Genomic DNA, 22,883 nt, shown 5'->3' on the forward strand with positions numbered 1-22,883 from the left:
CATTCTATGCACTTTACCACTGAATTCCAATCCTGCCAACAGCTCTGTGATTATCCCCATTTTACAGAAAGGGAAACTGAGGCGCAGAAAAGTTTAGCAACTTGCCCAAGTAACAGAGCTAGTAGGTGCCAAAGGCAGCGGGGACAGGCCGTCTGCTGCAGAGCCTGGGCTCCCTTCCTCCGTGCTGTGCTGCTCCGTGTGTGTGGCTGGCTCTCCAGCTACTCCTCTTTCTTCTGTCCTGCCACTGGGTTTTAGTAATATCTTAAAACAACATTTTAATCGTGTCACTCCTTTGCTAGTAGGACAAAGTCCAAGCTTCATGGCTTCCCTTGGATTCATGTGCTTTTCTGTGAGGTCCCAGCCTCTTTTTTTTTTTTTTTTTTTTTTTTTTGCATTTCCTACGTGAATCATTTGCTCCAGACTGCTTTTGCAAATATTTCTGGATGCCTCCGCATACTCCATGCTCCTCCACCATCCTCCTGTCCAAACCCTTCACTCTCTTCAAATCCCATCCTGTGTGAACCATCCCTGAAGCTTATAAGTGTGCACTTATCCCTTCTTGATTCATGTAAAATTTATTTTTAAAACTTTCTTGCCTGTCACGAACCCTCATCTTGTCTTTGTCTTACATCCTTAGCTAGACACTATAAATTCTTTGAGAGCAGGGGTCACATACCTGTCCCTTCTCTTATTTTAACTCCCAGCAATCAAATATTCTACTAAAAATATTTGAGGGGAACAAGTGGTAAAATCATAACGGTTTTCATTTACTGAGTGCTTACTAAGTGGTAAATGCCGGCAGGAGCTTTACATGCACGAGTTCACTTAACCCTCACCATAAACCCGTGGAGTAGATGCTTTGTTATCTCCTAATTTAATAGATGAGGAGACTGAAAGCCCAGAGAGGTTAGGTACCTTGCCCAGGGTCACACAGCTGGTGAGTGACAAAGCTTGGGCTCAAGCTCAGCAGTGATTCCAAAGCCCCTGTTAATACTCACTAGGAAACCCCAACCGCCTGCTGCATTGTGAGTGATCGTTTTGCATGTGCAGAGCGCATGACTCGGTGCATGGGACCAGAATGATGGGCACCTGAGAGGGAAAGTGCCCTTCCCCCCAAGATGCATCTGTCTGCTTCTCCCTAGGTATTAAGCACAGAAGCACAGAACACAACTCCAGCCTGATGGTGTCTGAGTCTGAGTTTGACAGTGATCAGGACACGATCTTCAGCCGAGAGAGGATGGAGCGAGGGAATCCAAAGGTTTCCATGAATGGATCCATCAGAAACGGAGCTTCCTTCAGCTATTGCTCAAAGGACAGATAATGGAGCGGTGGTGAAATGGAAGGACGCCCACAGGAATCCTTTAATCCAGGACAGTCAATGGGAGTTAAAAACAAAACTAACTCTTGTTAGAATAGCGTGTTCCCATCCTTTCACACTGGGCTGGAGGTGTGTCCCCAAATTTTAAAAGACCTGTCTTCCTGGGGTTTTTGAGACACAAACCAAAACAAAAACATAGCTCTTTTAACTGAGATGCTTGTTAATGGGAATAAAGGTTGGGTAAGACGCTAAGGTATATACTTAGAAGAGGTTTGTGTTTTTGTAGCTGGCACAGTGTTATGTTCCTATGTTAAGAGAAAGACGAACCTGTTTCTACCTGCAGACACTTGCAGAAGATGAGTTCAACATGATGTAAAGAGGGCCAATTTCTCTTAGGAGCTGTGATTGCCTTTAAAGACGACTTTTCAAGCGTGGTTTCTGTCGTAGGACCCTTGGAGTCCGAGGGCTGTGTGTCCATATATATATATATATATATATACTTTATCTGAGGAATGGGTTGTCCTCTGTCCAGCAAGTTTTCTGTGCTGAAGAGACACCCATACAGAGCCCAGCTTCCTGTTTTCGCTCCTTCGCTACGGCCAACCGCCATTTCTGTGCTTTCTCTACAGAGCTGCTCTTGGAAGTACGAGAGCTAAATAAGAATTGTATTCCGAGGACTGGAGGCAACAGAGAGGAAGGTGGGGTTTGCTGACGTGTAGGTTGAAGGCTGAAGGTAGCATTTTAGCATGTTTCACCTTTTCTTTCTCTGAGAAAAACAAGCCACACTGAGGCCTCTCTCAGCCTCAGTTTACATGAAACACAAGAAAAGTGATTATTAATTCCGTAGACATTTATTGAGTATGTGCTATAGGCCATGCACTTGGACCTCTATCAGTAGGAATAAAGACTCAGCAACCTGGTAATATATACAGTCGGGCCTCCGTGTCCATGGATGCAGGACCCGTAGGGATGTGGGCCCCATGGATGCAGAGGTGGAAGGGTGGGGGAGGGCCGACTGTATTCCCAAACTCTGAAATACAATCAGTCTTAATGAGGATGGTGTGCTTATGATACTCGGCCCCTACAGGAACTTTCCCTAATAACTTGACATAGATATCCACTTCATATGTTTAAAAATATATTAAACCATTTTCTACTAAATATCTTATTTTAAATATAAAAAAAAAAATTAAAGCATCCCCAACCACAGAGCAGCACCCCAGAGAAAGGACTTGGAGTTCATTGTAGCCTGACAAGTTGGTGAGCTGATGACCGTTCCCCATCCGCCCGGGGTCCTGAGGCTGGGGGCCTGGGTGGTGCCCTTGGCATTCTTTGTGGAGAGATTAGAATGAGAGGTGGGCCCGTCACAGACAAGCGTGACCACACCTAAGCAATATTCTGTTGCACAAGCTTCTGTCACACGAGGGGAAAACTAGGATTGCTTAGCTATGACTAAGTGGAGAAGCAAAGTGATTAAACTGTCAGGTTTAAATAATCAGGACAGGACAATAGAGAAAACAGTTCCCAGGGGCCTTTGAAAAACATTAAGCTTTCCGGTGCTTTTGTTCTTGCTGCTAATATTCATCCTCATGAGACCGCCTTATTTTTAATTATTCTGCTTTGTAGGGAATGGCAAAAAAAAAAAAAAAAGTAAAAAGCACAGGAGTGTGATTTTATTTTTAAAATAATTTCTCTGCTTATGTCTACACTTTCTGTGTATCCAGCCAGTTCAATACTATCGATGGTGTTAGAAGGAAAATGTGATGCTTTTTACATGAATATTTAGCTTCATACACTTAAAATCTGCCCTACCCAGTGGCCAGGGTTATATTATTTTTGTGCACAACTGGAAGTTTCTAGCACAGAGGATGGCAGCCTAAATATGAGGTCAGTAGAGCACAGTGATGGAGAAGGGAGTGATCACCTGTTAAGTGTTATGCACATAATACACGTATTTTACATACGCCATTGACCCTTACAGTCATCCTGGAAAAGTAGATACTCTTCTCGTGTTGCACATAATGAAGGCCCAGAGAGTTTCAGTAACTTGCTCAAGGTCACGGCCAATTAGTGGTGGATCTAGGAATCGAATGCAAATTTTGTAAGCTGCAAAGTCCATGCTGTCCACCCTCCTCCCCTACACAAAGAACTCCCACCTCCAACTGTTGGAGGGCAAATTCTGGTGGACCTTTTGAACCACTTGGAAGTTCTGTTGCTAGGACCAAGAATTCCCTTTGTGAAGAAAGCAAAAGACAAAGGGAGAGAAGCCTGCCTCATCTCTTCGGTTGGATCACCCCCGGGGCCACCCCTCCAGGTCACTCCTCCTTTTCTGTCTCCAGCCCCGCTGGTCTGATCTTTCCACCACAGATGGATTTTGAATCTATGGTGGAGCAGAAATAAAGACCACACCAGTGATCAGAAAGTGGGTGGGTCCTCTCGTTAGCAGAGGAGCGGAGCGTGAGGTGGAATGGCAGCCAACATTCTTCTCTTGTGCACTTTGCATTAAGGGTCTTGGGAAGATGAAGCTCACTAGTAGCTCAGGATAGATGAGAAAAGCAGGGCCCGAGAATGTAGGAGAGGGCATTGGTGGGGCTCACAGGCTGACGAGATTCTTAGCTGCTTTGGCCGAAGTCTTGGTTTTATTTTTTTAATGTTATCTTTTCCCCATGTATTGACAACGTATCATTTCCAATATAACACTATTAAACATATATGCTAATCTGAATAAAGGTGTCTGTAGTCTCTGTAATGCCTCCTTGTTGTTGTGGAGGATGGGAATACTTACTCTTTATGCTTCTGTGTGGAGGGGTTTCCCTGGAGTAGGAGGCAGCAGGCTGGCCCACGACCTGTTTTTGTGTAGCCGGTGAGCTAGGAATGGTTTTTACATTTTCAAATGGTTGAAAAAAAATATCATATTCTGTGACAGGTGAAGCTTACATGGAATTCAGATGTCAGTGTCCATAAATAAAGTCTTACTAGAACACAGGCACACTCATTCATTCCTTTGTGCCACAACAATAGAGGTGAGTAGTTTCAACAGAGACTGTGTCTCAAGCCTAAAATATCTACTATCTGAACCCTTACAGAAAAAATTTGCTGGAGCCTAGAGTAGCACCCCTGGCTCCCTCCGCCCCATGGGGGACAGGATTTGGGGAGGCACTGAGAGTGCTCAGTGCTGCCTGTTTTCTCTCCCCTGCTTAGATTCGGCTGCCTACCGGCTGTCAAAAGAGTACATTCCCCTGGTTTCTCTGACATTAATGGGTAGTCTACCCTTTGCTGGAAAATGCCTTCAGTTGGGGGAGGTGCAAATTAGATTAAGGTGTGTGTGTGCTTAAACTACATCCCCTAATCTAGTTTCCATCATCCGTATGACTCTTGCATGGAAAAAATTGGTGAAATTGGTATAAAGATTGTATGAACGGTGTGTATTTCCTGGTTTTGATATTGTGTTAGTTATGTAAGATGTTAAGCTCTGGGGGAAGCTAGGTGAAGGGTACACAGGAATCTATTACTTTTGCAACTTCCTGTAAACTTAAAATTACCCTGTGCCCTCTGTATCCGCAGATGCAGAACCGCGGATTCGAAGGCCCGACTGTACGGTACTATTTTACATCAGGGACTTGAGCATGGGTGGCTTTTGGGATCCATGGGGGTACTGGAACCAATCTCCCACGGATACTGAGGGACGATACAGTTTTATTTTATTTTATTATTATTATTTTATTTATTTATTTTATTTTATTTTATTTTTTATTTTTTATTTTTTTTGCGGTATGCGGGCCTCTCACTGTTGTGGCCTCTCCCGTTGCGGAGCACAGGCTCCGGACGCGCAGGCTCAGCGGCCATGGCTCACGGGCCCAGCCGCTCCGCGGCATGTGGGATCCTCCCGGACCGGGGCACAAACCCGTGTCCCCTGCGTCGGCAGGCGGACTCTCAACCACTGCGCCACCAGGGAAGCCCTATTTATTTTATTTTTAAATACAGTATTTTTAAATACTGTATTTAAAAATAAAAAGTCAAAAGATTTTGAGGGGAAACATACAGATTCATGATTAATCGCAAAACACTAGAAGCGTTTCCATTAGTTGGGAACAAGTTTTTAAAAAAGGCAAAACCATCATTTCTCCTACTAAATGGTCCATAGAGCCTCCTTTTTTGAGATGAGCTTAGCGAACAGCCAAGCTTCCTTTATTTGAAGCCTACATGGTGAGAGTTACTACCTCTGTTCTCCTGAAGATGAGCCCAGAGTTGCAGTGCTGAGTCTTGGCACAACAGGAAAAAGCACATAGCCTTATATAATCTGACAGAACATTTGAAAAAACATCCTTGTCCACTAAACCGCCGGGACAGTGGTGTTGCCTGTGGTCTAAATTGTGGCTACTCCTTCCTGGCTAGCTGATAAAATGGATGGATTATAGGTAAATTTACAGACCACCAATTTCCAAATCCATTTCCACTAATTTATAAATAGCGCACAAATAGAATATCCCTGTAACCTTTCAACACTCAGACCATGCAGGACCTGTTCTTTTTCCAGGCAGGTTTCCCACACTTGATAAATGAAAACCAAACTAATTTGCTTTTTAAATTTGTTGCAAGCTAAGTCAGAGATAAAGCAGCTGTAACAGGTGAAAATTTCCTGTTAGAAATAGTAGGAAGATGAAAATACACTTGCTTCTAAGCAGAGGCCTAGGCCAAGCATTGAACAAACCCACAAATTGAGAGTATAAAAAATGAACAGAAACTTCAAGTAAATAGAGCCGGGCAACCAGAAGGCGGAGCTCTCACACCCTGTGATGATAGTAAAGCCCAACAGGAAGAAGGAAGACTTCTCTTCCCTGGTAAGGACTCAGCCAATGAAAAGTCACGAAGTTTTTAATGAGAACCCGCCCAAGTTCCCTTTCCTCCCTATAAAAGTGTTCTTCCCTTGCGGGGTAGGGGCTTGCAAGCGGCTCGCCATGGCTGCAGGCACTGTGTTGTATTTCTCTGCCGATACCGAACAAACCCATCTTTGCTGGAGAAATATCTGGGAGTCTATTTGTTTCAAGTCAACAAGAGGTAAGTGGATCGTTCCTCCTGGTAACAAAGTAATTTTAAAAATCAAAAGCAGGTTAATAGAAATGAATGACAAAGGGAGATGTGTATTCTTTCTTCCAGAGAAAACCTTACCTTTGTTCAAGGCCTACTGATACAATTTGGATTCAGTGAGGCCATGTGAAATTTCTTAGAATATAAATGAACACTGGATGAAAATACAAGATATGCTGTTTAAATAATTAACAGTGATTATATCTGAATGGCAGGGTTTCAGGAATGTCTTCCTCATAATATTTCGGTATCCAAAAAACCCAACCTTTGAAAAAAGTACATAATGGATAACAGTGGCACATGTAGAGGAGAGAAGCTGGTGAATTTGAGAAAGCTGGAGGCTACTCCTTTCTTAGGCAACCACACCCGCAAACCAGGTAAATTCTCAATTTAGTTCAGCAAACGTTTAATGAGCGCGAACCATACGACAGGCCTGTTACCAAGTCTAAGCTTGTACTGCTCACTGCACAACAGGCCAATAATCAAGAGACAAGGCATAGCGACTTTATTCAGAAAGCCAGCAAACTGAGAAGAACAGGCCCCAAAGAACCATCTTGCCTGAGTTAGAATGCAGGCTTCTTTTATACTAAAAGGGGAGGGAGTGAAGTCAAACATTTCCTGGTTCGGGTCTGCCTCTGTAGGGTATATGTTAATTTCTTCCTCCTTGCAGTCATTCACAGGTGGGCCTGGTCAGGATGTTTTCTGTGAGCTAAACAAAGGTATTTTAGCTTAATGCTCATTACCTGGGAAGCAGGGTTCCCAGAGATGGGCCGTTATGTATAGTTTAAGCTTATAGGCAACATCCCTTTAGTGATTAACTTGTAATAGAATGCAAAATGTTCTTCCCTGTTACAGGCAGTCCTGTAGGAAAGTGCTAGGGTACCAAATTTCACAGGCAGGTTCCCTGCCCAAGAGATTCACACACTAGTCAAGGGAGCACCATTTATACATGCAGGAGAGGAAAAATAATTTTCCCTCTACCTTTCTGAGTTCTTGGCTGAGACCACTGCAATGAAAGCTTAACAAGAGAAAGACAAACAGAAGTTTATTAACATGTACATCTCATGTAAACATGGGACACACTCGGAGAAATGAGTAACTTGAAGAGGTGGCTTAAAACTTCAGCTGACAGAGCATTTCTACAAAGAACAACAAATCTCTGGAGAAATGACAGGACAGAGGAAAGCAGCTGTAGGCTTTCGAGGGCGGAGATAAAAGCTAGTTAGTAAAATTTGTTATTTAGATTCCAGGCTGATTGGGCCTGAAGTTGTCTCTGGGAATTAACCTTTGTCCTTCCCTCCTGATGCGGGGAAGGGAGCACCTTTATAAATCTGTATCCTGCTTTTAGGCAAATGGAGGGGGAAGGAAAGAGAGGGCTTTTCTTGTATCTGCTTCTTAATTGCCTTCAGCTCACAAAAAAGCTATGCCAAAGTGGCATCTTTTGGGGTGGCATGTCCTGAACTCCTACAGTCTTATTTTGGGGTGGCATACCTATCCAAACTGGTCTCATAATCTCCAAAGTAAACTCAAATGATGAACTGGCAAGAAAAAACCCCACAAACCAGAAACCTTGACATAAAAAGAGGAAATTCTGTTAATTCAACCTTTATTAGTTACACACGCACAACTCTGCTGACAAGACATTGACACACACATACAATTATCAAAAACTGGAAAAATGAATTATGTGCACGTTTAAAAAACAAAATATTTCCACACTTCCAACTACACTTATTCCCAAGTTTTATCCCATAAAATACAGCACAAAAAAAATCACAGCATAAATGTCATTCAAGTAAAATGCTATCTACCATAGCTGCTCGCGAACAGTTAAAACCCTGGGCTCCAGCCTTCCGAGAAGGCAGTCATGTGGCACAGTTTAAATGATACAAGTGTACAATAAAATAGTTATTTGCATTGTGCTTCTGATCTTTACTTTCACTGAGTCTTTACATAAAAATAAAGGTAGATGAACCAGCGCTTGACATAAAATTGAATTTAAAAGCTACTCAAATGGATAAAGATAATATGTACAGAGGAGCTTTTTAAATGAGAATCCCTGCATAGCTGGGGAATGTAAATTGAGAAGTGTTGTTTTCAAGGCCAATAGACTCCCATTCTCTGGGTAATTTCATATGACTTATGGAATAATTGCTGGGAAGTTCTTGGTGAGAATTCACTGGAGCAAGGCCCAGAAAAGTATTTTTCACACAGTAGGTGTTCAATAAAATGATATAATGCCTCATAAACGGGGGAAGGTCAACATCTCCCTCTTGGTTTATATCAGGGGTTGGCAAATTATTTCTGTAAAAAGCCAAAGAGTAAATACTTTAGGCTTTGTGGGCAATACTGTCTGTGCTGCAGATACTCAACTTTGCCAAGAAAGTAGCCATAGATCATATATGGTAAATGAATGGATGTGGCTGGGTTCCAATAAAATTTTATTTCTGGACACTGAAATCTGAATTTCACAAAATTTTCACGTGTCATAAAATACTATTCTTTTGATTTTTTTCCCCAACCACTCCTTTGGGAATATAAAAACCATACTTAGCTCTGCGTTGTACAAAAGCAGACGGCAGGCCAGATTTGGGCTGTGAGCCAACCCCTGGTTTAATGGTCCTTTTCTATTTCACATTATAACATACATGTAAAAAAAATCCATCACATATGGTTACCTTATTGAAAAATAGCCCCCAAAATGTTCATTTAAAAATACTTCTCTGTTTTCCCCACAACCCAGAACAATTTTACTAACAGTAAGCTATTTCCTTTTCAAATTATTTTAATTCCAAAATTAATCAGAGATATTGGAATGAGTGTCTGGCCCTCCATTTATGTACCTGGTGAGCCAAATATACTAGAAAACTCAAAATCTGCCACCCAGCCAAGACATTCACTGATTTACAAAGTTACAAATGTATCTGAATGTATTCCTTCAAACATTTCAAGCACCAGTATTCCAGACTTCTAAAAACTAGTGTTAGAGCATTTTTATTGTTAATAGCAAACAGATGGACACACCCAAATACTAAGTAATTAGGGTGTTACACATAAAACCACCCTAAAACTAAAAAGTAGAGATTCACTGTCAATATGATGCTAACGTGATTCTGGACAGGGTCTGAGCAATGCATGTTACCAGGAGGTGGATTTCAGCTCATTCCTTATTGGGCCTTAGGGGAGATGGCTGATGTAACCCAGGGCAAACACAAGGCAGCTCCAGGACTAGCCGTGGTACTTTTGTGCACAGGGACATCTCAGACCTTTAGCTATTCAGCTCCCCATGGCTCAGTGAGGGACGCTACATCCCAGCTGGGTCCAGGAGTGACTGCCTCTAGCACTAGTTTCATTCATGTTTTCCTTCTGCTCCCCAGAATATCCACAGAATGTCAGTGGGGTGTGCACACAGGGAGAGTGGAAAAGGAGGTGCCTCATCCTTGTCTGTTCTACCAGGAACAGCTTTTATTCCTTTTCCTTGTATATCAGGCCAGATGGAGACATGATACAGAAAAGCCTAGTGTTTTTTGTTTGTTTGTTTGTTTGTTTTGCAGTACGCGGGCCTCTCACTGCTGTGGCCTCTCCCGTTGCGGAGCACAGGCTCCGGACGCGCAGGCTCAGTGGCCATGGCTCACGGGCCCAGCCGCTCCGCGGCATGTGGGATCTTCCCGGACCGGGGCACAAACCCACATCCCTTGCAGCAGCAGGCGGACCCTCAACCACTGCGCCACCAGGGAAGCCCCCAGTGTGTTTTTAATCAGAGTTTTCCTTTCAGAGTGACAGGAAACAGTGGTCATAGGTTTTTTTTGTTTTTGTTTTTGTTTTTTAAATGATGAACTATAAAAACTCTTATTGGATAAAAGGTGCCTGAAGGGCAAAACCTCATGCCTCTTCCAACTGGCAATTATGGAAATTCTTTTTCCTTTTGGGATTATTGTCGTGAAAGTGCTTTCGCTCTTTTGCAGGTGAAGGAGCAGCACTTCATAAGAACAGAAATAGCAGGCTGCAGGTGATGAGCCCTCACTCAGGCTCAGGTGCTGGGCAGGTGGGTACCAACCTCCGCTCACCTTGGCAAAGCCACTGCCGGACACCCAAGCGGGGCTGGGAGGTGCTACTCATAATAATGACGACTCCTGCGCTTACACTGAATTTTTACTTTTTGGCAAACACTTTCGCTTTCTCTGAGGCTCACAATAGCCCATGGAGCTAAATAAGGCATGTATAGAATCTCCACCCTCCTGAGGGATGTGGCGGGTGGGGGGGCGGCGGGGAGGGGTTGAATGGCACATCCATGGGGACAAAGCCAGGCCAGGCCGTTACCTGTGGGCCATCCATCCCACCAAGCTGCTGCTGCTGTGCTTTATGCTTAGGCTCATTTCCTAACGGAAATAACATGACATGGAAAACAGCACAGAAATGAAAAAACCTTTAAGCAGCTAATTTAGGACCATGGAGACTTCAATTTAAAACATGGTCAAAAAAGGGAGAGGCGTTCCTTCATGTCTCAAAGAAACACAGGCAATTCTGTGCTGTTTCTGAAGTCTTAAAAAAATGAGTGGTTCAGCCTCTGCAGCAACACCCCGGAATACCCAGCAAGTGTCTTTAGTGCGCCCAGGCAGTGATCCAGCCGTGACCATGGGGCTGCCGGGGCCGGCTGGCCTCACGCTGTACTTTGCTCTAAGGCAGAGGGGGTTGTGATGGGGTCCAGGGCTTCATTCTATAAACCCTACGCTGGTTCTCAGGGAGTCTGCGGCCTCAGGCGCATGGCATATATTGGTCCCTAGTTAGGTAGGGGGAGGGGGAGGATTTGCATCTGTTTAAGATTATGAAGATTGGATGAGCTTTAAAAAATTCCTAATTCAGGGGCTTCCCTGGTGGCGCAGTGATTGAGAATCCGCCTGCCGATGCAAGGGACACTGGGTTCGTGCCCCGGTCTGGGAAGATCCCACATGCCGCGGAGCGGCTGGGCCCGTGAGCCATGGCCGCTGAGCCTGCGCGTCCGGAGCCTGTGCTCCGCAACGGGAGAGGCCACAGCAGTGAGAGGCCCGCGTACCACAAAAAAAAAAAAAGAAAAAAAAAAATTGACCTTACTAAAATTTGACCTCTAGATAACAAATTAAAAAAAAAAATTCCTAATTCAGATACCCTATGGGCTTATTTAAAATAATGGATGGCATGCCCCCATACCTGTGGCGAAGCTTCCTTTTTTATTTTTTAAAGAACTAAAGAATCCTGTAAGCCTCCAAAGCACACGTACTTGAGCTCCAGGTACTCATCAATGCCGTACTTGGAGCCCTCTCGCCCGAGCCCCGACTGCTTCACGCCACCGAAAGGGCACTCCACGGAGGAGATCAGTCCTTCGTTGACGCCGACCATGCCGACTTCTAGCCGCTCCGCCACCCTCCAGATCTGGGCTGGGTCTTGAGAGTAAAAGTAACCTGTCATGGGGATAAGGGACATGGATGTAGCATAGTCATTAAAGCCAGCGGTCCCCAACCTTTTTGGCACCGGGGACTGGTTTCCTGGAAGACAGTTTCTCCATGGACAGCAGGGGGAGACGGTACAGGCAGTAATGCGAGCGGTGGGGGGTGGGGGGAGTGATGGGAACCGGCAGATGAAGCTTCCCTCACTCGCCCGCCGCTCACCACCTGCTGTGTGGCCCGGTTCCTAATGGGCCGCGGACCCGTACTGGTCTGTGGCCCTGGGGGTTGGGGACCCCTGATTAAAGACATCATGTTCACAGCTGAGGATGCCACGGATGACCATCTGCCTAGTCATGCGGGCCGGGAACCCTCCCTGCTCCCATGTGGAGCCCCGAGGTGGTCCTGTGCACGTCTTCATCTCAAAACCTTTGGAAATCATCTTTCTGCTTCTGTTCCACTCTCGCTAGCGCTCTCACCGTCTCCTATCAGGACTGTAACAATAATGAACGCAGCTGCTGTGGCCTCCTGTTCAGGGCATCCTGCACACGTCAGTTAGATTATCCACGTGATATTTTTAATCCCAAACCTTCCAGTGACTCCTTGTTACCTATAAATAAGGTTAAATTCTGGTGGGTATTTGAACTCTTCCTAACGTGGTTTCAGTCAACATTTTCAGCTTTATCTTCCACTATTCCAGGCACCAACCACTGTCACCAAACTTGTCCACCCAGTCCTCTTTGTCTTATCTTACTTCACTTCTTAACACCCCCGGTCCCCCTCTGCCCAGAATCTCTCTCCTCCAATCTCTGCACAACCAGAATCCTGCCCATCTTTGATGACGTGGTTCAGAGTGTGGCTTCCTCCACCATCCATCCCATCGAGAAGGGACGAAAGGAATACCAAACTCAGCGTTATGGAGGCACTTGTGCACACCTTACTCCAGCGTTAGGCTCTCTGAGTAGAGGCAGACTCAGTCTCAGCAGCAAAGTAAGGGACCCTACAGTGTGCACGGCCTTCCTCTGGTTATCAACAGTTTTCTTCCACCCAGAGGGGAAGCTCCAATAGAGCACAGCTGTATCTTGTATCTTCGTCAGCACTTCATTCACTCTGGATGCTAAATACAGATTGGTTGATTGCATTTTTTTAATGCCTTATTTTTTTTTAATAAAGTCATTTATTTATTGTTGGCTGCGTTGGGTCTTCATTGCTGCACTCGGGCTTTCTCTAGTTGTGGCAAGCGGGGGCTACTCTTCGTTGCAGTGTGTGGGCTTCTCATTGCGGTGGCTTCTCTTGTTGTGGAGCACGGGCTCTAGGTGCGTGGGCTTCAGTAGTTGTGGCATGCAGGCTCAGCAGTTGTGGCTCGCGGGCTCAGTAGTTGTGGCACACAAGCTTAGTTGCTCTGCAGCATGTGGGATCTTCCTGGACTAGGGCTCAAACCTGTGTCCCCTGCATTGACAGGCAGACTCTTAACCAGTGCGCCACCAGGGAAGCCCTTGTTGAGTGCATTTATGCACATATAATTTTGTCAGGGTCACAGGGTACATTCTGTGGCCACCTTGTCCATGTCCAAACTGAAAGAACGGCAGCTACCCTGTGAGGCTCCCTCTGCCTGTGCTGCCTTCGCTTCCTTCATTGCCCCTGATGCTCTCTGTGAGGTCAGGTGCTATCTCTTTTGTTCAGGCTTCCAGGAGCCACACAAAATGGAAAGAAAAGCCCTTGGAATTTCCAGGCATCGAGGCTCTGGGAACATGGGACTTACAGGGTGCGTGTGATTCTCCACCTGAAACACGGCACTGCTTCTTCTCCCACGACCATACCCAGCTCCAACCAGGGAGCCCCCATCCTGCATCCGGGAACGAGGCAAAAGAACACGGACTTGCACAAGCCCACCCTCGCCCCTGGGAAAGCAATGAAACACATGCTCCAATGAAGTTGCCTTCTCAAAACCCAGGGTGACGTTTAAAGGGTCACCCTGGCATCAGCTGGAGAGGTGATTATGACAGCTACTGAGCAAGGACGGACGCCTACCTGCCAGCCCGACGTCGGCCACGTTAGCGATTGCCACCGCCTCCTCCTCTGTATCAAACCTGCCAAAGGCAAGAGGGGTCATCAGCAAAATCCCTAAGGGGAGAGTAAGGAAAACCAGCTGATTTCCTCCTGATTTGTTTCCCAAATAAGGGCGAGGGGTTAACCAGAGCTTTGCAGAGAGGACGGAAAACATCACTCACTGCAGCCGTGCAGAGCTCAAGGCTAGCGAGCTCGGATCACCACCAGTGCATCTCCTCTAGGAGATCGGGAGACACACAGGGAACCGCGGAGTATTCAGAATGTCGAACAAAACGCCTTAAGAAAAGGATGACGGCTCTTGCTACCTACTAAGAAGACTAATATGTACCGATCGGACTTCCCTGGTGGTCCAGTGGTTGGGACTCCACGCTTTCACTGCTGTGGCCCCGGGTTCAATCCCTGGTTGGGGAACTGGGATCCCGCAAGCCACAAGCCGGGGCCAGAAAAAAAAAACCAAAATAGAAATGTACCGATCATAACAACGACTTTAGAAGCAGCCATAATGTAGGAGAAGGAAAACATCCAGAGGCCACTGGGGCCCAGGGCTCTAGTGTCGGCCCCACCACTTATGCTCTGAACAGTGTGACGGTGCTGGGGGTCTGTTCCCCTTGGCAATGAGACTGCTAGTATGGAAGCCTTATGCAGTCTCTTCGAGCTTTATCATCGTATTTCTGGAACAACATTTCAGAGGTCTTTTTCTGTTGCCCCAGAACTGTAACTGGGGGCAAAACATTGTCTGAATCCCAGTTCCTCAATTCAGAGGTGCAGCAGCAGTGGCAGGCAGCCAGCCAGCCCTCTGAAGGCACCGGGCAGAGCTGGCGGACCCCAGTCAATGCAAGAGGACACCTGGGAGAGAAGAGAGTGCTCTGGGGGAGGGCAGGTCAAGGAGGGTGACCCCAAGAGAATTATTTGTTCTGAGGATGACCAGCTGTGTCTCCCAGGGCTTGGCTCTCCACCTGTACAGAGCAAGCCATTCTATCCGCCAGAGAACAGAAAACAGGGCATCACCCATGTCCTCACTGCCCACCTGTCCCTCGAAAATGCAGCCATCGGGACTTCCCTGGTGGCACAGTGGATAAGACTCTGAGCTCCCAATGCAGGGGGCCCGGGTTCGAGCCCTGGTCAGGGAACAAGATCCCATATGCGTGCCACAACTAAGGAGCCCACGTGCCGCAACTAAGGAGCCCTGGAGCCACTAAGACCCAGTGCAACCAAATAAATAAATAAAAAGAAAATGCAGTCATCACATCATCAGTTGTGACATCCTTGAGGATTTTCACCTTTCTGTGCTAATATGGGTGGTGCTCCCACTGCCCTGTGTCCCAGAAGAAGTGTGAGACTAGAGACCCCTAGTAACAACTGTGTCCCCCTCCCTGACCTAATGTTTATTTACACAACAACAACCATAATGACATCAGGCAATGTGCTAAGTGCTTTACGTACATTATGTCATTTAAACCTTACATCTGTCCTGTGAGGCAGGTACTAGTTTTAATTCCTTTTCCCATCGAGGACCCTGAGGCTCAGAGAAGTTAACTTGTTCAAGGGGACACAGGCAGCAGAGCCTGAATGAAGTAGCAGAGCCTGAATCTACACCCAGCTCAACTCCAAAGCCTGCATTCCTAACCACTGAATCCTTTCGGAAAATGTCAAGTTCATACTCCAGGTAAAAAAATTTTATTAAAACAAAGAAGATGAAAGTTCTCCAAGTGGTTCATTTCCCCAATGACAGATTAATCTATAAATTTCATTAGCAATAGAAGAGAGAGAAATATTTGGAGAAATAATGACCAAGAATTTCCCAGGACTAAACAAACACTTTAGACGTTAAAGAAAGACATTAGGACCTCTGACTGAAAAAGCTCACAGTGTGCCATACTCAAGCTACCATGGTAAGATTTAAGAACGTCAAAGGCCGTGATAAATTTTTAAAGTCTCTAAAGAGAAAAAGCATATCCCTTCACAGGAGTAAGAACCAGGTATCAGCTTTCTCAGTGACAACCCTGGAAGTAAGTAGACCAAGGTGTGACATCTTCAAAGTGTTGAAGCTAGAATTTTATGCAGGTAAATTATTATTTACTTGTGACTGTGAGACAAAAGTTCACCTAAGAACACACAGTTCATTTCCCACAGACACCCCTGAAAGAACTCTTAAAGGATGTACTTCATTACAAAGAAAAATGAGTTCGGCAGAAAGCAAGAGAGCAAAGTAGAGAATTTGGTGAATTTTGTGGTCTAAAGAGGCAATGATAGAAACAAAATTTTTTAAATGTTACGTTGAACTTAGTGCTTCCACAACCCTGCTCTCTACTTCAGCCCATCCCCCACCCAGGCCTCAAACGACACATGAACTGGATTTCTCTCCAGGTTTCCTTTTCCTTTCCTATCATTTCTCCTGTCTTCCGACCCGCCGGATGACCTTACTTGATAACGGGTGCCACAGGCCCAAAAGTCTCTTCCTGAGAGCAGAGCATGTCTCGGGTGACGTTGCTGAGCAGGGTGGGCTCGAAGAAATTTTTTCCAACTTGATGTCGCTTCCCGCCTGTCACAACGGTGGCCCCTTTGGAAATGGCATCACTCACATGTTTCTCTACCTGTGTGAAGAGAAAAAGAAGAGCCCTTGGGAAAGGTGGTCGAGGATACTTGGGAAACGTTTAAACTGCAGAAAACTGTAACTGGGTTTCTTTCTTTTTCAAATAGGTTAATGTACCCTGGTCCCTTCTGGGTAGAAAGAACCAAATACACAGAGGTACAGAGGCAAGAGGGCACATGGTGTGTACCATGCTGTCTCCTCCCAGCTCTGTGATTTTCTGGCTGTTTGCTCTTACAGTTTGTCTAACGGTCTAATATACATATGCCCGTGTCTTTGCAGGCCTGATGCTCAGCTGTCCTCCTGGGATTTGTTCTCATCTCCTTCCTGGGTTAGTTCCAGGCTCTTGGATCCCATGTTGTTCTCCTCCCTGGATTTCACTTTCATTTTGTTCTAATACATTCTCCTCGAGTAGTTGTTTCAAAAAAGGTGCACTGAAAATGGTTTACCTTCAGAGTTTTCTGACACTGCGTGTCTGGTGTTCTACCTTGCATTGGTTGGTGATGGAATTTGGACCCAAAGTAATTTTCCTTCAGAACGTTGAGTGCACGTTCGATCCCTTATCAGGGAACTTAGATCCCACATGCCAGCAGTGTAGCCAAAAAAAAAAAAAGTCCTCACTCCTTTTTGGGTTTGTGGTAGCTTTTCCCGCCTCTGGAAGCTTCTTGAATATTCTGGTATGTTCCTGACATTCTAAAATTTTAATGAAACATATCTGGGTTTTTCTTTTTATTATTCTACTTGGCAATTGATGAAGTCTTTCAATTTTGAAGAATTGTTATTTTCCCCTAGCTCTGAGAAGTTTTCCTCTAGTATTTGATAATCCTATTTCTTCCATCTCAAGTCTTTCTTTCTAGAGTTCCTATTACTAAAATGGATACACCCCTCACCTCAGATCGATTTCTTTGTGCATTCCTGCCATATTTTTCATCTCTTTGTCTTTTGCTTTAAATTCTAAGAGCTCTCCTCGATTTTGTCTTCCATCTTCATTACTGAGTTTTTGTTTGTTTTTGGGTTTTTTTTGCGGTACGTGGGCCTCTCACTGTTGTGGCCTCTCCCGTTGCATAGCACAGGCTCCGGACGCACAGGCTCACGGGCCTAGCCGCTCTGCAGCATGTGGGATCCTCCCAGACTGAGGCACGAACCCGTGTCCCCTGCATCGGCAGGCGGACTCTCAACCACTGTACCACCAGGGAAGCCCCATTACTGAGTTTTAAAAAGATTTTGACCACCATGTTTTCAATTTCTAAAAACATTCTTTCTGTGAGTTCCCTGGTGGCCTAGTGGTTAGGATTCCAGGCCTTCACTGCTGTGGCCTGGGTTCAATCCCTGGTCAGAGAACTGAGATCCCACAAGATGTGCGGCACAGCCAAATAAATAAATAAAAACGTTCTTTCGGGCTTCCCTGGTGGCGCAGTGGTTGAGAGTCCGCCTGCTGATGCAGGGGACACGGGTTCGTGCCCTGGTCCGGGAAGATCCCACATGCCACAGAGCGGCTGGGTCCGTGAGCCTGCGCATCCGGAGCCTGTGCTCCACAACGGGAGAGGCCACAACAGTGAGAGGCCTGCGTACCGCAAAAAAAAAAAAAACCCAAAAACAAAAAACGTTCTTTCTTTTCTCATTGCTTCATTTTCATAGAACCTGCTTCTGTTTTATAGATGTACTATCTTCTCAGAACTCTTGGAGAATACTGTTAGGTTCCTAGAAAAAATCCTGTCTGTTCACAGAGTCGTCTCCTTCCTTGAGGGTCAACGGTTCTGTTTGTTCTTGACCCTCCTCTGATGTGCTGTGGGTTTTCCTCTAGGGCTGTCATGATTCTTGGTTGTTCATCTTTCTAATGAAGGATGGGGTTGGTTAATTTCAACGGGTGACATGGGTGACCTCTGCTGTTTCCAGTCTCTTCCCCGAACGAGAGGGACAGCGCCAAGCTTGGGTTTATCTCACTCGGCCGGCTTCACTTTAGGGGTGGCCCCACCCGAGCAAAGGGCAAAGGCAGGGGAGCCCCTCTCTGGCCTGCCTACCCTCACCCCTCAAGCTGTACTCCTCCTAGGCTGGCTGCTCTATTTCTGCAGAGGCATTTTCCTGCCCAGAGCAAACGCCTCTGTTAGGTTGTATGTGTTGGTGGTGGGTGGAGGGAAATGACCCAGAAAACTGTGCAGAAGTAGAACCAATTAGCACTATTTCTCCCCTCCTCCCACTGCTACCCTCTACCCCAGCCATTTCTAGGAAAGCTCCATCCTAGAAATGACACCCATTTCCTCTGCAGGCTTCCCCTGGGCCTGCCTCATCTGCTTTGACTTTTCTGTTAACACGATCCCTGCTGCCTTCCAGAAGTTCATCACAATCCATGGTCCACTGGAGTCTCCCCCCACCTCTGATTCTCAGCGGAATATGCTGTAGGATTTCAGAAGAGATAAATATAGGCTTGGGCACAGTCGGCCATCGAGATTCACCCTTTTGAAATCCTCACCCCTTCCAATGCCCTCATAGTCCACTGTCTGCAACAAATCCCCATTAGCTTACTTTCTATGATTTGTATCTCTAAAAACACCTCTAGTTAACATACTTAACGAGGCCCCATCCTATTTGACCTCAAATAGAATATGCTCTGTCCTCTTGTCACATTAAAAGTGATGTGCACTTTTTTCCTCCAGGTAGTTACCCTGTGACTGTATGTACACTAAAGCCAGCCCAATGGATTGTTTTCAGACAAGGTGTTTTCTACTAAACTCTCAGAGGAAAAAAAACAAAAACAAAAAAACCCTTCAACTGTAGTTGCTTGAGGTCCTAGGAAACAGCATCCTCTAGAGAGCAATGTCTATACAATCACTTTAGCAAGAATAACAACAAAATCTCCAGACAGGTTTCCCAGTCTGTAAACTAGCAATAACTGGGGCACTAAATGCCTGGGCCCTACTCCAGACGAATTCACCCCCAATCTCCTCAAGTAGGACCGAGGCACCTGTAGTTGTTAAAGGTCCTGGGTGGGTTAAGAACCACCCCTCTGGGACTTGAACCACAGCTGGTACAGAGTCAAATTTTCTTCGCTGGCTGAGTGCCCAGGGTCTAGAGTCATCTCAAAAATGCAGGTGGCACCCATGTAAACTTTAATGTATGTTCTTTATCTAGAGGTAGAGAATCCCAAGGCAATGTCATCAGAGCTCTGTAAAACCCCAGTGCTTCCTTGGTGTCTACTGGGGAAGGCACCAGACATGATCTTCAGCCAACCAGACTGCCCACTGGGTCAGGGCAGCCATGCCGGGGCTTGGTCCTCAGGCCCTCAGGAGGCCGACGAACAGCGACTGGGCTGTGCTTCCCACCTGGGTGCTGACCTGGCTCTAACTTGATTTTGGTTCCTCAGGTGCCCCAGGAGGTGGGCTGTGCCCCCTTTTTTCCCCACACACAACCTCCAGCCTCCATTTTCTACTAAAATTCTATTGAAATCCTTTCTACCAAGTAAGGACTTATCTAGGGAGCATACCGGATGTTTGGTATTATAAGAAACCTCCTTGTAAGCAACTCCAAAGAGGATTATTTTTTTAAAACAGTGGAACAAGAAGAGAAAACTCACCTCGCTAGTAGTCAAGATTGTGACATTATTTGAACAAACAAATCCTTGCTTAAGGAGTTTCCCTTTCTTGCCATCTCAATCTTAAACATGACTTCTGTGGCTCTACATCTCCTGCCAGGATGTTTTCGCCAAGGATTCTTCTGCAAGGGCATTTTGTTTTCAGTGCCAGCCAGCAGTTCAGGTGAAACATAACGATCTCAAAAACAAAGCCTTGGGGCTTCCCTGGTGGCACAGTGGTTGAGAGTCCACCTGCCGATGCAGGGGACACGGGTTCGTGCCCCGGTCTGGGAAGATCCCACATGCCGCGGAGCGGCTGGGCCCATGAGCCATGGCCGCTGGGCCTGTGTGCCCGGAGCCTGTGCTCCGCAACGGGAGAGGCCACAACAGTGAGAGACCCGCGTACCGAAAATTAAAGAACTTTGTATTTCAGGATCTTAATTCCTGAGGCAGCAGGAGATAGAATTATCACCACTGTAAAAGAAAATTTAGGGAGGGCAGTAGGAGAACAGAAGTGACAGATCTCATGGGGACTCAGTGAAATGATGGAGCTGGAAAAGCTTATAACCACGTGGTGCCACTCAGTTTATACAAATTGGCAGAAACTCAGTTGTTTTCCCAATTTCTCCATTATTTCCAAAACCGCCTTGCTGGCCACCTTACCAGAGTGGTTTTGCTAGTTAAGCTTCTGATACTGAAACCATGACATTGAACAGATAATAAAACGAACTTACCTTTTCTACAGCTTTCTCATTAATTAACGGGCCTTGAGTAGTTCTCTCCTCAAATCCATTACCCACGTGCAGGTTTGTTTTAATTGCCTCGGCAAATTTTTTCACAAAGGAATCATGGATACCCCTTTGCACCAAGAAACGGTTTGAGCAAACACAAGTCTAGACAAAAAGAAACAAACTCACACTGACAGTTTGTTGGAAACTATTGACCCAACCAATAACCGTCTGACTGCTGCTACCTCTGAACGTGAATGCACTTTCCCAGGTGATTCCCATCCTGTGTTCTACCTGCTATGTTCCTCCCCACATGGGCTTGGCCCTAAAGACAAACATGCTGAGTGCATGTACTTCTCCAAGCCCCTCTACAGCCGCCACATCTCTGTGGTTAAACAGGTAAACGAGGATAAATATCTGTGCACAAAAAACCCAAAAGCCACCTAACCCAAGTTTTTTTGAATGGCTCCTATTGGAAAGAATAAAACCAACACAAGAAACTGTAACTTCCTGAGACAGTGATGCTGCAGTGACAGCAGAGCTAGAAGGAAAGGGATTCAAAGGCTAACTTACATCCACTAGCTTATTAAACCTTTCAGATGCTTGGCGGAATCCGAGATTTTGAAAATGGACGCAAGACCATTCTTCCGTGTCAGCCTAAATTATTAAAAAGCTCTTTGCTTATTATTTTTTCTAATTAGACCTAATATTTAAAAATTATGTAATATAAACACATTACAGGAAATGTAGTTACCCTTGATACGTTTTCTTCTTGGCTTTTTCTTTTTTTTTTTTTTTTGGCTGTTTTCTTAATTGTTTATTTTTCTAATAGAAACAAGCCTATAGATAATTTTGTATCCTATCCATTTTTATTGGCTTAAAGCAATACACCCCCAAGTTGTAGCTTTATAAGTGTAACTCTGAAGGTTACACACCTTGCCATTTTGTGTTTCTAAAAGGAAACATACCTGTTTCTGAAACAACCAAGCTTATTAGGTTATGTGAAGGGAGAAAAATTAATTACCAAAGGCCAAAACAAGGATGAAAGCTATTTAATATGGAATATTGTATAACATTTCACCTTTTTTCCCCCAGATAACCTTTCAGGAGTTATCATTCCATTTCTGGAATGCATTTAAAACTGCTTAGTGATGGTACTCCAAGACAAAGTGCTTAAGAATATTGTATAAGAAGCCAGGATCCTGGCAACAGCTTGGATAGAAGTTGGGAGACCGGGCCCTAGGTTCACAGTCCCAGATCCTGAACCCAAGGATGTATGACTTCAAGTCAATTAGTCTTTCTAGAGTTTCATGTCTTCAGCTGTAAAATGCAAGGTTTGTGTCAGATAACTGGGAAGGTCCCTGCTAGATCTAATGCTCCAGAATTCCCTACAAGGTGTGAGCTCAGGCCACCACTCTCCCAAGGACAACCTGGACCCTCCTTGGGCCACTGTAGTGTGTGCAGTCCTGTAGTGTGTGCCTGTCATGCCCCCTCCATCTTGGGAAGAATGAGATCCAGGCAGCAGGGTTTTGAGTTTTCCAAGTCTCCATCTCAACATTTTCCTCCCTTCTTTTCCTTAAGACTGTGGGCCTCAGACCCTAGGTGTTCACGCTATTTTGTGTCTGAGGAGATGTTTAAACCTGTTCAGCAGAGAAAAGCCCAGTGGGGTAAAACTATGAAAATAACCAGATTCAAAGAGGAGCTGAAAGATGAGACGAGAGAACGATTTGATTAAAAGGCATCTGCTGTTCAGGAAATGCCTTGAAGCCAGGGATGGTACCTTATTTCTCTTTGGACCCTCTGAGCCTAGCAGAGTCCCAGGCAAAGAGGGGGCACTTACTAAACACCTGATGAAAGAGGACGTGGACAAAGAATGAGGGGAGTGTCCTCCCAGAAGGTGAGGAAGGGGGTAGGATCTGTAAAACACACAACCCAGAAAAATGCCCTGGGACTCACCTGTCCAGAGTTCCTAAATTTAGATGCCATGGCCCCAGCGACAGCCTGGTCAACATTGGCACTGTCGAACACGATGAATGGGGCAAGGCCGCCCAGCTCCATGGACACCCTTTTCACAGAGTTTGCTGCATGATGCAACAGGACC

General features: G+C 45.6%; 2 protein-coding genes across 4 annotated transcripts in view; one reads left to right on the plus strand and one right to left on the minus strand.

The window, feature by feature from the left end:
• KIAA0319 overlaps positions 1–1,321 on the plus strand; it is a gene marked incomplete at both ends in the record, with an annotated part of 47,009 nt that extends 45,688 nt beyond the window's left edge. For all 3 annotated transcript variants that reach the window (XM_079712426.1, XM_079712428.1, XM_079712427.1), the window contains one exon: positions 1,143–1,321. In XM_079712426.1, coding sequence (XP_079568552.1) covers positions 1,143–1,321 — 179 coding nt within the window. The remainder of the gene's footprint in view (positions 1–1,142) is intronic.
• A 9,420-nt stretch (positions 1,322–10,741) lies between these two features.
• The window catches only part of ALDH5A1 (aldehyde dehydrogenase 5 family member A1), a gene marked incomplete at its 5' end in the record, with an annotated part of 28,036 nt that continues 15,894 nt past the window's right edge, over positions 10,742–22,883 (minus strand). The window contains 5 exons of the mRNA XM_079712433.1: positions 10,742–11,844; positions 13,858–13,916; positions 16,321–16,490; positions 20,789–20,947; positions 22,739–22,882. Of these exons, the coding sequence (XP_079568559.1) occupies positions 11,621–11,844; positions 13,858–13,916; positions 16,321–16,490; positions 20,789–20,947; positions 22,739–22,882 (756 nt within the window). The 3' untranslated portion in view covers positions 10,742–11,620. The remainder of the gene's footprint in view (positions 11,845–13,857; positions 13,917–16,320; positions 16,491–20,788; positions 20,948–22,738; position 22,883) is intronic.

This window comes from Hyperoodon ampullatus (assembly GCF_949752795.1).
Source record: "Hyperoodon ampullatus genome assembly, chromosome: 10".
Classification (NCBI taxonomy): domain Eukaryota; kingdom Metazoa; phylum Chordata; class Mammalia; order Artiodactyla; family Ziphiidae; genus Hyperoodon; species Hyperoodon ampullatus.